Below are 16,306 nucleotides of genomic sequence, written 5' to 3'. Positions count from 1 at the left end.
ACTATGACTTTGGCATTAAATCCTTACAATAGTTAAGTAACCACCATGTAATTCTATTTAATTAATTTATATATACTTGAAGATGTTTAACTTTTATGTAGATAAATTGTTTTGTTTCTTTAAATGGATGAAATGTGGTGTTTGTGATAAATTCCATAAAAATATTAGACTTTGGGTTTTTGGTAACCTCCCTAAAAAACCATGATTCTATAGAAAAATGAGATTCAAATACTTCTTTTTGGCATACTGTACTATTTCCAGGAATGTAACCTGCCTTCCAAAGGACAATGGACTGGATAACATGTTAAAATGATAATGTTAAGAACATCAAATGGTTTTAGAACACGACTAGTTTTAAATTTTAAATTGTAACTTCTGCAGACTGTTACCAACAAAGACTACAGAAACCAATCCTAACACGTTCCGTATTAAAAACAATATATCGCCCAGAGTTTTGTGGAGTCTGAAAATCACTTTTTCCTGGTATTCATATAGAAGACATATACTATCACACAAGTCTATGGTAATCAAAACTTAAAACCTCAAAATTTACATTTCCTCTAATACCAAAACAAACTTACCTTTTACCCGCTAGTCTCTCATTACATAAAAAGAAAGGTTCTTTACAGTTCCTCAAAGAGAATCCTAAATTGTCCATGTCTAATTAATCAAAATAAGAATAAAGGAAAATCAGTTGTTTTGTCAAAATATGTGACAAATTTATGTTCTTCTATATTTAAAATTATATTCTTCTATAATTAAAATTATGTTCTATATTAAAAATTATGTTCTTCTGTATTTAAAATTATATTCTTCTATAATTTAAAAATGCCCATTTCAAATGGCTTCAAAGCTCTCATCATGTGGCCTCCACAAATGGTGTTTACATAGTGTTCTCAAAAGACTATCAAAAATATTTCCCATGATAAACAAACATAAGGAAATAAATACCGCACAGAAACCCTTTTATCCAATGTCATAAAACTAAATAAAAAGAAAATCCACAATACTTTTCCCTGAAATGTATGAAACAATGTTAATAACAAAATTATCTATCAAACCAAATATTTTCTAAGAAATTAGTTACTTAGGGGGCACCTGGGTGGCTCAGTCGGTTAAGCATCCGACTTCGGCTCAGGTCATGATCTCGCGGTTCATGAGTTCAGGCCCCGCGTCAGGCTCTGTGCTGACAGCTCAGAGCCTGGAGCCTGTTTCAGATTCTGTGTCTCCCTCTCTCTCTGACCCTCCCCCATTCATGCTCTGTCTTTCTCTGTCTCAAAAATAAATAAACATTAAAAAAATTAAAAAAAAAAAAAGAAATTAGTTACTTAGATAAAATGCAAGGAATTTCACTTACATTAAGTTATGGAATCCCTATATCTCCCTGAATGTATGTTAAAGTTAATCAATGAATAAGTATATACTAGGAGTCTACAGCATTTCTACAAGAACCTATTGTAATCTTTTCTATAAATCTAAATAATTTAATCTGTATACTGTCATCTGATAAATAAAAACAGCCATGTTTATGACATCTTACTGACTTGTATTATTTACCATTTTATTATATACATATATTTCCAAACATACCATAAACTCTATTGTAGGGAAGCATGTATAGCAACAGTTATATATATATATATAGTGTCAGTTCAATACATTTGGTTACTAATTACCTTTAAGAAAGCAGTCTCAGTAGCTATAGTGAAAAAGGAAGCAAATTACAAAAGTTGAAAAATATTGGTGGGAAGGCATTAAACATTACATAGGCTGTGTTAATCACTCAACGTTTGGAAAATACTGAAGAACAATACTAATATCACAAAGAATTTAACTGCTACTAATCTCTACTTTTGTCCTGAAACTTTGGGAATTTTCTACTCGACAGAGACTCAGAAACTATTTCTTTCTTTTTTTTTTTTTTTAATTTTTTTTTCTATCTTTTTTTTTTAATTTTTTTTAACATTTATTTATTTTGAGACAGAGAGAGAGACAGAGCATGAACGGGGGAGGGGCAGAGAGAGAGGGAGACACAGAATCGGAAGCAGGCTCCAGGCTCTGAGCCATCAGCCCAGAGCCCGACGCGGGGCTCGAACTCACGGACCGCGAGATCGTGACCTGAGCTGAAGTCGGACGCTCAACCGACTGAGCCACCCAGGTGCCCCAGAAACTATTTCTTGATACAGAACATTTGAAAAGCACAGAATAGTAAAAAGAAATTTCACAATAACTATATGGTTTCATTCAACTATTTAGTGAACAAATAGGTACATGTTTAAAAATAAAAACAGAAGATATAACAAATTTCAAATTACTTCTACTGGAAAAAATCCTCTACAACTATCCTAAAAAAAGAATTCACCACTATTCCCCCCAAAAACTAATAATGCACAAAGCCAGCTCAAAAGGCTACAAACCTGAAAACATAACATTACAATCATTCCCTCTAAGACTAACATATTTAATTATTCTGTAGTTTTAAGAAAAGTTAAACTAAAGCCTTACAAGCAAAAGGAAAGTTGTTTTGTTTTTTTAATGTCCTCAATCCTAAGCAGGTAGAACTGAAATATAGCTGTTATTGTGAGATTCCTTAATATCCAAAAAATACCAAATAGAATAAATTTTTCTCAACTTAAAATTCAAGCATAAATTGGTACTTACTACCACTTCCAACATCATCTTAAAACAATGCAATTGCTATGTGTCATAAGCTCATACCAACATTTACTGCCAATATTTGATAGACTTATGGTTCTTACATATACAAGTTTTAATATTTTTCGTGACAAGATGACAATGAATGTTCTTTAAAATTAAGTGCAACAGGGGCGCCTGGGTGGCGCAGTCGGTTGAGCGTCCGACTTCAGCCAGGTCACGATCTCGCGGTCCGTGAGTTCGAGCCCCGCGTCAGGCTCTGGGCTGATGGCTCGGAGCCTGGAGCCTGTTTCCGATTCTGTGTCTCCCTCTCTCTCTGCCCCTCCCCCGTTCATGCTCTGTCTCTCTCTGTCCCAAAAATAAATAAACGTTGAAAAAAAAAAAAAAAAAAAAAATTAAGTGCAACATTCTACAGTCTACTATAATATACTTACAGACTATATTATAGTATACTATAATATACACTTAGTATATTATAGTAGTTTGAGTTCTTTACTCTTCAAATACTACATATTATTTTCCCTTCCAGATGTATTATTGCTAACGTCCTTTAGGATACAAAGTAATCAGGGGTGCCTGGGTGGCTCAGTCGGTTAAGCATCTGACTCTTGGTTTCAGAACAGGTCATGATTTTGTGGCTTTGGGAGTTCAAGCCCTGCATTGGGCTCTGTGCTGGCAGCATGGAGCCTGCTTGGGATTCGATTTCTCCCTCCCTCCCTCCCTCCCTCTCTCTCTCTTTCTCCCCCCTCCCCTACTTGTGCTGTTTCTATCTCTCTCAAAATAAATAAATAAATAACTTAAACAAAAAAAAAAGTATTCAGAGTTTGCCAAAGCAGGAATTGCATAATTTTTCCTTCCAGAGTTGAATATGATACTCAGCACAAAAGAGAAACTCAATTCCTAAAGAAGGCAGGCTACCTGGAGTTTGAAAACCTTCCATTCTTTAAGAAACACCTACGATGTACAAAGCACTGTAATAGTTACTGGGGATAAATCCTTAAGCAGTAGAGATTCAATTTCTGCTTTCATATAGCTTCTAGTCCAATGAATGAGACATGAATTCTTCAGTCAGAGAACTGTATGTATCTACAAACTGTATATTCACAAACGTGCCATCAGGTACGTGACTACCTTATCTACTTTGGCAGATGAAGAAAAGCTTCCCAGAAGTTATGACTGAATGGAAATGAGTGTTATTAGACAGACACAATTTGGCAAAAGGGGAAAGAACAGAATATGTGCAAAGACGGTGAAGCAGGAGGAAACATGGTGTACTGAAGGAACTGAAAGGCAGCTAGCCAATATAATTAATCAGAATTGTATATGGGGCAGGAGTGGTTGCACAGATACAAGTTAGGAGGTTATGATGGTTCTCCAGGTTGAGAGATGGATGGTATCTCATCAGGAGGGTCATAATGAAGATAAGAGAAAAGAAGGTAAATTCATGAAGTATTTAGGAGAAAATCAGCATTACAGTGAAGCCAGGCAGACTAGTGTTAGTAGAGTTCTAAAGCTGACAGATCTTGAAATTTTTCAGTTGTGAGACCAAAGAGTTAAAACGCTGGGAATTTAAGCTTATCTGATGCTCCTCAATGAGCCAGATAGCAATTGCAGCCAGGTTTTCTAATACCAGTAACATCTCAGGAAGGGTAATTTCAGGAAATGTGCCAGAAGGCCATGACCAAGACTACAGTAAAGTCAACCAGGTATTTAAAAAATAATTACATATTATAGATCCCACTTCTGAATTGTCAGTTAGAAGGATACCAAAAGATGAAATTACTGAGATTTTCAAGGTACATGCTTGTAATATCACATTACATCACTTATTTTCTCTCCTTTGTACTTGTGTGAAAATAAGATTTCAAGACTTACAATATTAGGAGTTAACATTCACCCATAAATTTATAAAATAACATTTTATATCAGGAAGACCATATTATACCTGACAATATTAGGGGGGAAAAATCAACCAACATTATATCTAAAAGATCCTACAATGTCAGAGAAATGAATGTCATTGTATGACATACAACATACCCAACATCCAAGATGCATAACAGTAACAACTTCGACACAAGTGCTTTTTGTTCCTGAAAATAAAACAAATATACTCCTAACTCTATTCCTTTCCTTGTTTAAGATGACTACAAGTGGAAATTTTTACAAGTATTCTTTCTCTATGTATATATGTATATATACGTATATATATGTATATATACATTTATGTATATATGCTCTATGTAACCAATATAATAAAATTTCTTTTAAGTCCAGTAATAGGCTTAAGGTTAACAGAAGTCTATAAGGTCTCCTTCAAATGGACTAACAACCCCATTTCCACATACCCTGGCACTGGAAATTGATCCTTGGCTCCTCTAGTCCATGAAGCAGAAATTTTAAACGAATGTAAGGAAAAATAATTTCTAATGTTCCACTTAACATACTAGTTCTCATCTATAGGCCCCGGCCTAAACCCTACCCATGGGTGGGCCTTAATACATTCTGAACTCTATTTCTTTCTCTTTCCTTCTTATTACTTACATTTCCATGAAAAATTATCTTCCTTAGCCTTGGGTGGTCCAGTATATACACAATTATTTTCCCATGGGTACTGTAAGGACAACATGGCATGCCTGTAGTTTTAAAATTTTTCTGATATGCTATGTTAAAACATATGGTAATTAGCACTGTGGTCCTACACACAATCACAGAATCCTAAAAGGAACACTACCACAAAAGAGAAACAGCACTGAGTCAAAACTCCAAGCTGAGCAAAGTGTTAAGTCAACAGATGACAAAGACTTATTCATGACCTGCAACATAACTGGTAAAATCTAGAAATGAATGTCTAATTAATGCCTCTATAATCCTTGAATTGTTAGTAAAAATGTCACATCTGCAATGATGGAAGTGGTATATTGAATAACTAATATAGTAACTGATCTCTAAAAGTATCAATAAATCAGTGTCATAGAACTTCAGGGGAGGTAGGGACCTTGGTGAGTATGTAGACCATCCGTTCATTTTACAGATGAGAACAGAGATGAAGAGAAAATGTAACGATATCATTTACCTGATTTCTATAAGATAGGAAAAACTCAATAAATACTTGTAGCATAACAAAACCCAGGCCTGGTTTCCTATCTGATACTCTCTGCACATCTCTAAATTAAAAAAAAAAAAATTTTTTTTAACCTACACGTGGGTTGAAAAACCCATGAATTCTTGAATATAGATCCTAATTGCTGAGACATTAACCAGAGAAACTGTGAAGAAAATTTGTATTTATTGTTTTAATACTGTATATCATGTTACATATTTTCATCCGAAACCCATCATACTATAGCAAACCCTCTAGGCCCACACATAAAAATATAACGTATCAAGTTCATGGGTAATTAGTTTTACAATTTTAAAAATTAAGTTTAAAAGATACAAAATAGGGGCGCCTGGGTGGCGCAGTCGGTTAAGCGTCCGACTTCAGCCAGGTCACGATCTCGCGCTCCGTGAGTTCGAGCCCCGCGTCAGGCTCTGGGCTGATGGCTTGGAGCCTGGAGCCTGTTTCCGATTCTGTGTCTCCCTCTCTCTCTGCCCCTCCCCCGTTCATGCTCTGTCTCTCTCTGTCCCAAAAATAATAAACGTTAAAAAAAAAAAAATTAAAAAAAAAAAAAAAAAAGATACAAAATAGTCTTAATGATGAAGCCAAAAAAGAAAACACAGCTTTAACGATTAGTCAAAGGGAGAAGAGTGAATCCTAGTTTTGCCTCAGCAGTGTCAAAAATACAGAGTGGGAAGATCCAACCTTTTAAGCTTAATTATTATCTATAGGAGCCTCAGGTTTCCTGCATCAATTAGTAAGAGCCCCTACTCCTGCTCTCTTTCCAACCTGCTTCTTCAAGTGACTACCCAACTACTTGTCCGGAGTTCTCCAAACTCCTCAAGCAAACTTAGTAACTGAGAGATTGCTCTGTACCTCTCCAAAAAAAAATGCTTGTATTGTCTTTGGGAATCAGGAAAAAAGGTCTCATTTAATTCCTCTTACTGATGGAAAGACAACATCTGTTGATTTTAAGATGGCCTTTTGAAAACTTCCTATGAGGGGCGCCTGGGTGGCGCAGTCGGTTGAGCGTCCGACTTCAGCCAGGTCACGATCTCGCGGTCCGTGAGTTCGAGCCCCGCATCGGGCTCTGAACTGACCGCTCAGAGCCTGGAGCCTGTTTCCGATTCTGTGTCTCCCTCTCTCTCTGCCCCTCCCCCGTTCATGCTCTGTCTCTGTCCCAAAAATAAATAAACGTTGAAAAAAAAATATTAAAAAGAAAACTTCCTATGAGATGAATCCTTAGAATTTGCTGGCCCTCTGGGACAAAACACTGAAGAGACAGCCAGACACTACCAAAAGTTTTCAAAAAATGGAAGTCAACTGTGTCTGAATACACCCAGACAAGCATTTTCTAGGGACCTCTTTGGACCGAAAAATAAGCATATTCTTTGTGTCATTTGTTGTTTTTAATTTAAAATCTCCCTTACCAATTCAATCTTACCCAATAAGAGACAACACTTTCATAGCATGGTCTTCCCTTTCATCCATAAACAACAAATAGACCATGCCCACTAACTTCCTTCTCTAAATATTTTTATTCCTTTAACAAAACCCTTGATTCTGCTTTATATCCTGCCTGAGCTATTTCTGGGTTTTACAAATTCTTGGATCATCCAAGTTTAAGGCTGGCCCAAGATTACTTTTAGCACTCGGTTGCATGCATGGACACATGCTGTGAAGTCCCTCAACTTATTGTCCCTCTCCATCCGTCACAGACCTCCTGGCTTAATCCCAGCAAGAACTCTTTAGTGGTCTTTCGGATTCCACTTCTTCCCTTCCACACAAAGTCAGGTTAGGATATCCAGAGTTTATTATTTTAAAAGGGCCAAATCTCCAAGGACGGTCGCGAAGGAACTCATTTGGCTATTATTCAGTGCTGCTCTAGACTTGTATTAGAGAACTGAGGTCACCAGGGCCTGCATTTTTGCCTGAGCGTGTGCTCCCTCCCACCAGCAACCCTTTCTAAACCTCCTCCCACAGCTTGCTACCTGTTGGCAGTGCTGGTGTTGCTGCTCCCGTTGCTGTGTTTCTGTGCCCGGGTCAATCTCCTCGGGGGCTTTGAATGCTGCAGCCGCGGGCTCGGCATGGAGGGGAACGTTGAGGCATAGCCATGTTCACACTCTAAAGAGACAGCAAGAAAAAAAGATGTAACAGGAACATACCCAAATCCATGGACCCACAGATCGGAAGTGCCTGCAGTCACACACTGCTGAAAGCAGCTGCAGGAAAAGAGGTAAAAATTTTTCCACTTTTTGGAAGATAAAATTCTCAGTCCTTGCCAGGACACCAAACCTGTGGCATTATCTACAGACCCAGCCCGTCACCTGAAAGGTGTACAGATACCACCTCCTCAACCAAGTAAATTCTCCATCCTCTCCAAAATCCTCTTCGCCAAGAATTCTTGACTCAAACACGCTGCTTTGGGAGACTAGTTACCATTCACTTCAGTTATCTCGCTGGCCTCAAAATCCCCCTTTAACTCTCCCCATTCTAGGTGTCTCCTCCCCAAGCGCCACATTTTCACGTACTTCAAACAATTCGATCGCCTTGTCTCAGAGGACATTTCCTCTCCTGCCACCAGTTTCAGAGGTCCTGCTCTTCGCTCCCCCGTGTCCTGACACCTGTCCCTCATGGGGTCCCATCTCCTCAAACCCCAGCTTCTCAGGGGCCCCTCCCCCACGGGTGGCCAGCCTCCTCCCCACTCGCTCTCCAGTTGGCCTCCCTTGCGACGCCCGGGGCCGGGTCTCCCCTACCCCTGCCCGCGCTGCTGCCACCCCCTCCCTGCGGTGCGTCCTGCCCTCTCTCCTCCCCAAGTCCTCGGGTTCACGCCCACTCTCAGCACACACCCTCCCGCTGCTCCCGCCCCCCCCCCGCCCCCAGATCCCCCTCACCCGCCTCGCCTCACCCTCCCCTCGCACACGTGCCACCCTCACACACACGCACGCGCGGCCCCTCCCGCACCGCCCCCTCACGGGCTCCAGGTGCCTACCATCACCGCACCCTCCCCTCGCACCCCTGCTCACATTGCACCCCTGCCTCGCCTCCCCTCACACGCAACCCCGTCTCCCCTCACATGCACTCCTGCCTCCTCTCACAGGCACTCCCCTCCTCACGCGCACCCCTGCTTCCCCTCACACGCACCTCGCCCTCCCCTCACGCACGCACGCACCCCTCCTCACTCTAACCCGTCTCCCCTCACGCACGCATCCCTGCCTCCCCTCACACGCACCCCTCACGCACCCACCCCCGCCTCCCCTCACACGCGCACCCCTCCTCACACACCCGTCCTTACACACGCACCCCTTCCTCCCCTCACACATCCCTGCTCACACACGCACCTCTCCCCTCACACTCACTCCACTCCTCACGCACGGACTCCGGTCCTCACACACGCACCCTCCCTCCCCTCACACGCCGCAGCGCACTCGGAGGAGAGCGCGGGCTCAGGTGGTAGCGGAGGCGGCGGCGGCGGCGGCGCCCAGCCGTTACCTCGGTCCCGGCGCTCCAAAAACTCGGCCGCCTCAAGCAGGCGCTGCACGTTGATCATCCGCACCCGCTCCATGGGCACCGCTGGTGGCGACCGGGGCCTCTCCGCGTTCCCTTCCCCGGCCGACAGGAGGCGCCGCGGGCGGCTACAGGCCGGTGCCGCCCCGGGACATGTGCGGCGGGCGGGCGGGCCAGCCCGGCCGCGGCTCGGCGCGCTCTCCGCCGCCCTTGCCGCCCCCGCCGCGCCCGCCTCGCCCGCCTCGCCCGCCTCGCCCGCTCGCCCGCCGCCGCCGGCAGCCCGCGCGCGGTTTGTTTACCTCTCCGCGCGAGCACGGGGGAGGGGCGGGCGCAGCATCGAGGCCCGCCCCGTCCCGCCCCTTCCTCTGCCTCCTGGGAAATGTAGTCCCGCCCCTCTTACTGCACGCCGGGAGTGGTAGTATGCCGACCACTTCAGTGCGCCTGCGCCCTGCCGAATTCCGCAATGGCCGCTGGGAGATGTAGTCCCGCTTAGCCTCTGTCTTCAGGGTGTAAGGACTAAGAAGTTATCGGGGCTTTACTTCTGGGAAGTAAGAATTTGAGCGAGGTCCCAGGAAGCTTCTTTCTTAGCGACTCCCAGCGGGTGCCCAGAAGCTAAAGCATTCTTTATCTGAAGTGCCATGTTCCAGCCCTCTGTCTAGTACTACTTTTTCCAGTAACTTCCATGCCTCAGTTTACCCATCGCAAAATGTGCTGTTCGGCCAGCACATACAGAAGCATTTGAAAAACCAAGATCACTGTTCAGAAACAAGGGATCTGATCCCGTCAGAGCCAGAGAGGGCTTCCATAAGGCCCTTCTTCCCCCCTTAGTTTCCACACAGTAGTTTTGTTTTTCATGGGTTTTTTAACTCTTATTTTTAAAAACTTCTTTCTCCTCAAGCCCCTCACTAGTGACTTTAGAGGGTCGAAAGCCTCTCTGGTGCTGCAAGTGAAGGATATAATTCAGTGGGTAAGTGATTTGGTGCTGAAGTCACACAGGGCTCAGTTCAGATCCTGACTCTGCTACTTACACTAGCTGCCTGGACCCTTAAGGCCTCATTTACTCATGTATAAAATGGATACGGTTACTCCATTTATCCAAACATTGAGGGCCTGTCATGTGCCAGGCACTGTACTAGACATAATGTGTAAGGAGAGAAACAGACATGGATCCTACTCTCAAGGAGTCTATAACCAGTAGGGCTTATTGTGAAGATTCAATGAAAAAATTACAGCACTTAGTACATAATACTCAATTAATGGAAGCTGTGATGACTGTTTCCACTCTTGTTCTCCTCCATAGAGAGGGAACTGAAAGCAGTGGCTAAGGAGAGCAGGTACCATAATAAAGGACTGCCAATGGCTACCCTCACTGTCATTCTCTTTCCAAGTCCTCAGTCTAACAAGCCCTCGAAGTCTAGACCAGAGTTTCTCAACCTCTGCATTATTCACATTTTGGACAAATAATTCAGGAGGGTTGGGGCGGGGGTGGACTTGTGCTTTGTAGGATGTTCAGCAGCATTCCTGGCCTCTACCCACTAGATGCCAGTAGCACACTACCAACCAAAAAGGTCTCCAGACATTGCCAAATGTCTGTCGGGGCCCAAAATCACTTCCAGTTGAGAACCATTGGTCTAGGGAGAGGAAGGGCAAGAGGGTCAAAACTGTTGAATGCTCTAGGAGCAAGCTGGGAATTGTGTAAACATCCATAACTTTTTCCCACCCTGATTATTTTAACCTGCTTGTGGACATCCAAAATAACAGGAAGCTCTTGGTGAGGGGAGAATTTCCCCTTCCCTGTGGTCATTCCAGTGGCTACTGCAGAAAATATCATCTCAGAATGAAAATCTTACTCTCAAAAATGTTATGAGATTCATGCTGCATTTTAATGCCCTCTCTCTTCCACTCTTTTTTTTCAAAGTGAACAAGATTCCCAATGAGGTCAAAAGCTGCAAAATTATGTCGGCCCTTTTAAATATTACATTTGGCACCACATTTAAGAACCAAATAGGTGTTCCATCAAATGCAGGGAGACCCAAAATGAAGGTGTTCACAAGCCACAGGAGAGTTAATTTTGCAAAGACTTTGAAACAGGGACTTTGCTTCTTCTGCTGTTGGTTAGGTCACTTCAGATACGGGCTTTCCCACCGGATATCAATAACTCTCAACAAGGGATACATTGGGTAAGGGGAAGAATGGAATTATTTAAAAGAAAATAGCTATTCAACAAGAAGACCTGTTGGTTGAGGGCAAAAATTATTGGTTGAAAGTTAGTTTCTACCACTTGTAGACTCTTAATCTTTAGATCCCAAATTGCTAAGGGCTACTCCAGGATTTATTTATTTATTTATTTATTTATTTAAAAAAATTTTTTTTCAACGTTTATTTATTTTTGGGACAGAGAGAGACAGACCATGAACGGGGGAGGGGCAGAGAGAGAGGGAGACACAGAATCGGAAACAGGCTCCAGGCTCTGAGCCATCAGCCCAGAGCCTGACGCGGGGCTCGAACCCACGGACCGCGAGATCGTGACCTGGCTGAAGTCGGACGCTTAACCGACTGCGCCACCCAGGCGCCCCAACTCCAGGATTTAAAAGAGGTAAATTTATGACCAATAAAAGTCTCCCCAATGGGAGGTAAACCATGTGACATGCAGTCAAGAAAAAAAAGTACCAACTGAAAATGCACTTGGGATTAAATCCATAGATCATAAGCCCTAGCAGGTTATTAAGGGAAAGCAAGATACTTGGTGCACGTGCCTGACCTTTCACAGTTGACCTCCAGATGAACTAACCAGCCCTTCTTTTAGAGCCATGGCCAAGAGGGAGATGAGGAAATGGAAAGTAGGGCAAGAGTCACCAAAAAGGCCACCTGCGTATGTTAAAGAATAGTAGAGGTGATGGTGATGGTGGGCAGTGGGGCAGTGTTAAGGATGGATTTATGTGCAGGAATATTCAGTCTTTTCTAATAGCAATTGAAGGTGCCATTTCCTTCTCCCTGCTCAGGCTCCCTAAGGTCTTGCTTTGACACTGGCCACAAGGGCCTCCCACAGCACAAAGCTTGGGGCTCTAGCCTCAGGAGAGTAATGCTCCCCACAAACCATCCCTCAGCACCAGTCCCAGCCTGGAGGAACCCAAAGGCAGCCATGGCCTTTCTTTTGCTCAGATGAATCCAGTTTGCACTACAAATGCAAATGTGGAAACTGAGGAAAAGCAAGGCTTCCAGAAGGCTTTTGCCTTCTGACAAAAGAACCACAGTCTCTGGTTCTGTCCTGTCCCTAAAATATCTCTCTAAGGGAAGCCTCATTTGAAGATGGAAAAAGTCCCCCTGAATCCCCCAGACCTGTAACAAACACAGCCCAGATGGGGAAAATCTGCCCTTCAGAGTAAACAGGCAAAGCTCTCCATTCTTTGGGATCCTTTCCGTCACAGTTTACTCAATGCAAATTTCCAAATGACTTATTGCAGATTCATGAACAATGGAGGAGGCTGGTCTGTATTATATCTTTTCTGCAGACAGGAGAGATAGAAAGAAGGGAAGGGACCATGAGGTTAAGCTACAAGTCCAAAGTCACTGTGTTGCTGACGCCTGGCACTTAATAAGAGTACTTCCCTGAAAGTGCAACATGCTTACTGTGAAGGGCACTGTTTTCTGAAATTATCTTTAAGGATGGGGGGTTTTCAAATAATGAAGGTTGAAGATGGAGGAAGGGTGAGTCCTGAGCTCTTAAATGAAAACCGTAATAGCTATACATCTTTCCATCCTCCACCCCGAAATGGCAACCGCAGCCTCCTTCCTACCTCTCCCCTCAGGGCCCAAAAACGTGAAGAGCAGCAGAAAACCTTTCCTTCTGCCCAGTGAGTCAGCCTTGCCTAACTTCATGCGTAAGCTCTCCTCAAGTCAGCGGCAGCTCAGAACTGCGGGTCTGTGTGCAGCCGAGATAAATTTGGGTCTAGAAGGGATGACGTAATGCTAAACCCGAGAGGTAGCTGCCGCCTCCCAGGGCTCCAGTCGCCAGGGCTGCCGGCTGACATCCCAACCACACGGAAAAGCACCAAGCCACCCAGGTGCCTGAACTGGGGAGACAGGGAAAGAAAGGACATGGGGGTGGGAGGAAACGGTAGGGGGAGGCAGTGCTCATCTGAGATCGCTGAATCTGGAAGTTTGTTGTTTTTTAACTTCAGTTTTCTGGTGAGATCAGGCCACTGGCAGAGGCTCAAACAGCTGCACTTGACTTCCATCCTGGCCTATCTCTTCCCCCTTAGAAAAGGGCTTTTTACAATTTTATTAAATGGCCCTTATTACAGCAGCCTATTTCGGTGATTATAATGGATGCGTTAATTTCTTGAATGTGCTTTTTCTTCTTTTTTGCATTAACTTGGATCCAAGAAGAAATCTGCATTGCAGGACTCAGTTAATATGCACATCTAAGCCACTTGCTGACCCTGGAGCATCCCACTTGGGGTGTAACTGATCAAGTATTCTGGATTTTGGAACAGGATCTTGCCAGGGACATGCCACATTAATGTCCCCCCCAAATATCATTTCATGGTTTATTTCATAGAAGTTTATATCAGTAAGCTTATTCCTCAATCCAGTCTCCATTTTCCATTTTTCAGATGAAAACACTGAGGGGTCAGAGAGGTAGAGTAACTTACCCAAGGCCACAGAGCTATCTATCCAATCCGATGGAGCAAGGATTAGGATTCAGACCTACAGGCTCTCATCCTGTGCTCTCAACTCATCTTTATATTCTTTTTTGGTTTTGGTTTTTTTTTTTTTTTTTTTGGTTGATTCGTGTTCTTAACAATAAATAAATATATAAGTATTGTGATCTTTTAAATTTGTGGAGCCCCAAACCTTTAAATATCAAGTTACATTCCAAAGGGATCCACAGCCTGCTTTTGTTTTCTGTTTAAGGTTCATTGTTCTCTAAGGAAAGCGGTGGCCTCACAATCAACTCCTTTGCTGGTGATGACCACAGAGCCGTGGGCCTAACCTCATTACACCGCTATAATTAAAAGACCACCACAGGTAAATAATCTTTATTGTATGGAAGTAGTTTTCTTCATCAGGAATGCCTCCCAAATACTTTTTTCAAATGACATTTCATCATTTGTTGTTTCAGTCACCTATTATTCTCCTTTAGTTTGTGGTTGTAATCATCTATACTGGTAGATGTTGTGAGTTTCAGCCATCCCTGGCATATAGCCTGGTCAGCCACGGTATGTTATTCTTTTGACACAGCTCTCATTCCATGAGTTAATATTTTCTTTAGAATGTTTGTGTCTGTATTCAAAAGCAAGAATATACTATTTTTTTGTTGCATGCATCAGGTCTTGGATGCAATGAGCAGTTCTTTCAAACATAGATGCAACTTGATTTTAAAGCCTTAAAAAAAAAAAGATCGCCGGAGGCCTTCCTTGCTGCTAAGAGGATGCCCCACATTCTTGCCACAGTCCTGGGTAACCCTCCCTCCTCTGCCAGGAGTCTGGCTAGAGCTGCCCTGCCCCCACCCATTGGCATCACCACTCCCTTCCAGGCAGCAGAAACTTGTAGAGGTCACTCTTAGGCCCAGTTAGGCCCTGGACACTATTAATTAAATCACACACCTAGCCTGCTTTCTTGGGGCTGAGTTCTCAGCCTCAGGTGCCCATTTAGAATAAAAACACCAGGCCCTTGCTTGCCCAAGGACATCAGTGATCTCGCCATCTCTCCCAGCCCCAGCATTCTGATTCTGGGATTCTGGGATTCCCCAGAGACCCTAGAACACTATGCCTCCATTTGCATACCAGCTTGCATGAAATGAGAACCAACTGTGTACATGACTGTGCTGCTCATACAGTCAGTTCATGTAATTCTCAGCACACCTCTGAGATTCCCTGTTTCACAGATGAGGCCCAGAAAGCTTAAGGGATTTGCTCAATGTCACCTAGGTAGTGACTGGATTCAAACTTAGATTTTCTAATTCTGGGACCCCACAGCATTCATCAAGGTATGTTCAATCAGACAAAACAGACAAAATTGGTTAGGGCAATGGTCTCAGCCAGGGGTAATACCAACCCCCAGGAGGCTTTGGAAATAAGTAGGAGTGGCTTTCTTGAGTGTCACAATGACTAGAGGGTCCTGTTGGCATTTACTGAGTGGGAACCAAGGATGTTACAACCTGCATTATTCTACACTAATCTTCACAAGAAGAACTACCTCACCAGTAGCTCCCTTGTTGAGAAGCACTAGGTCAGAATATTAAAGACAGAGAACTCATCATTCATTCAACAGATATTCCTTAAGCACCTATTATGTGTTGGGCACTAAGCTAGATGCTGAAGATAGAATAATTAACGAAACTACTTAATGGTCCCTGTGCTCCAGGTGCTTGTATTCTAGCCGGAGAGACTGATGATAAACAAGTAAAATCATTGCAAATTGTGATAAATAGGATAAAGGATAAGTGATAAATGGGGGGTTGCTTTAGGTGGGTAGAAGCATCAGGGCAGTCACAAGGGCTGTCTAGGCTGGCTTCTCAAACTTAAATGAGCAAAACAATCACCTGGAAATTGTGGCAAAATACAGATTCAGATCCAGCAGGTCTGGGGTGGAGCCTGGGAGTCCCATTTCTGACAAAGTTGCAACAGATGCCAAGGCTGTCCATCCTTGGACCACACTCACTCTACATAGTCAGGGCGAGATAAACTATTGAAAGGCTTAAACAAGTGACATGAACCCAGTTATATTTAAGATCACTCTTGCTTCCTCAATCTCCACTGAGAAGAGGTTGGACCTATGCCGACTGACCAAAACCAGCCTGCCCACACTGTCACGGTGGCAGTCAGGGTCTATAGCTCATCTCCGCAGCTCACACGTGCCTCTCGCCCCTCTGGCTTCTGTGGCAGAAGCCCTTGGCTCCACGCATGGCCAGACCAGTTCCCCTACAAGCTCGAACACCTTCAGGAAACCTAGCATAGCCTCATAGTGTATGGATTCACACCCTTGCCACCCTAGTGTGCAGAACCACAGGAGCTCTACTGGTTGGGTGAGTTCCCCAGG

At 43.4% G+C, this 16,306-nt stretch overlaps 1 protein-coding gene across 4 annotated transcripts in view; it reads right to left on the bottom strand.

Moving 5' to 3' along the window:
* MXI1 (MAX interactor 1, dimerization protein) overlaps positions 1–16,306 on the bottom strand; it is an 82,296-nt gene that overhangs the window by 55,753 nt on the left and 10,237 nt on the right. For 2 of the 4 annotated variants that reach the window (XM_025918343.2, XM_086680836.1), the window contains exon 2: positions 7,747–7,879. In XM_025918343.2, the coding sequence (XP_025774128.1) occupies positions 7,747–7,879 (133 nt within the window). Of the gene's footprint in view, positions 1–581; positions 661–7,746; positions 7,882–9,247; positions 9,539–16,306 lie in introns of those variants that run through there. The other 2 variants (XM_086680835.1, XM_086680837.1) reach the window with 2 other exon arrangements.

The sequence above is a fragment of the Puma concolor genome, chromosome D2 (assembly GCF_028749965.1).
Source record: "Puma concolor isolate L17-30 chromosome D2, mPumCon1.1.hap2, whole genome shotgun sequence".
In the NCBI taxonomy this organism is placed as follows: domain Eukaryota; kingdom Metazoa; phylum Chordata; class Mammalia; order Carnivora; family Felidae; genus Puma; species Puma concolor.
The sequence above is the reverse complement of the archived record's forward strand: the minus strand, read 5'-3'. Positions and strand labels throughout refer to the sequence as shown.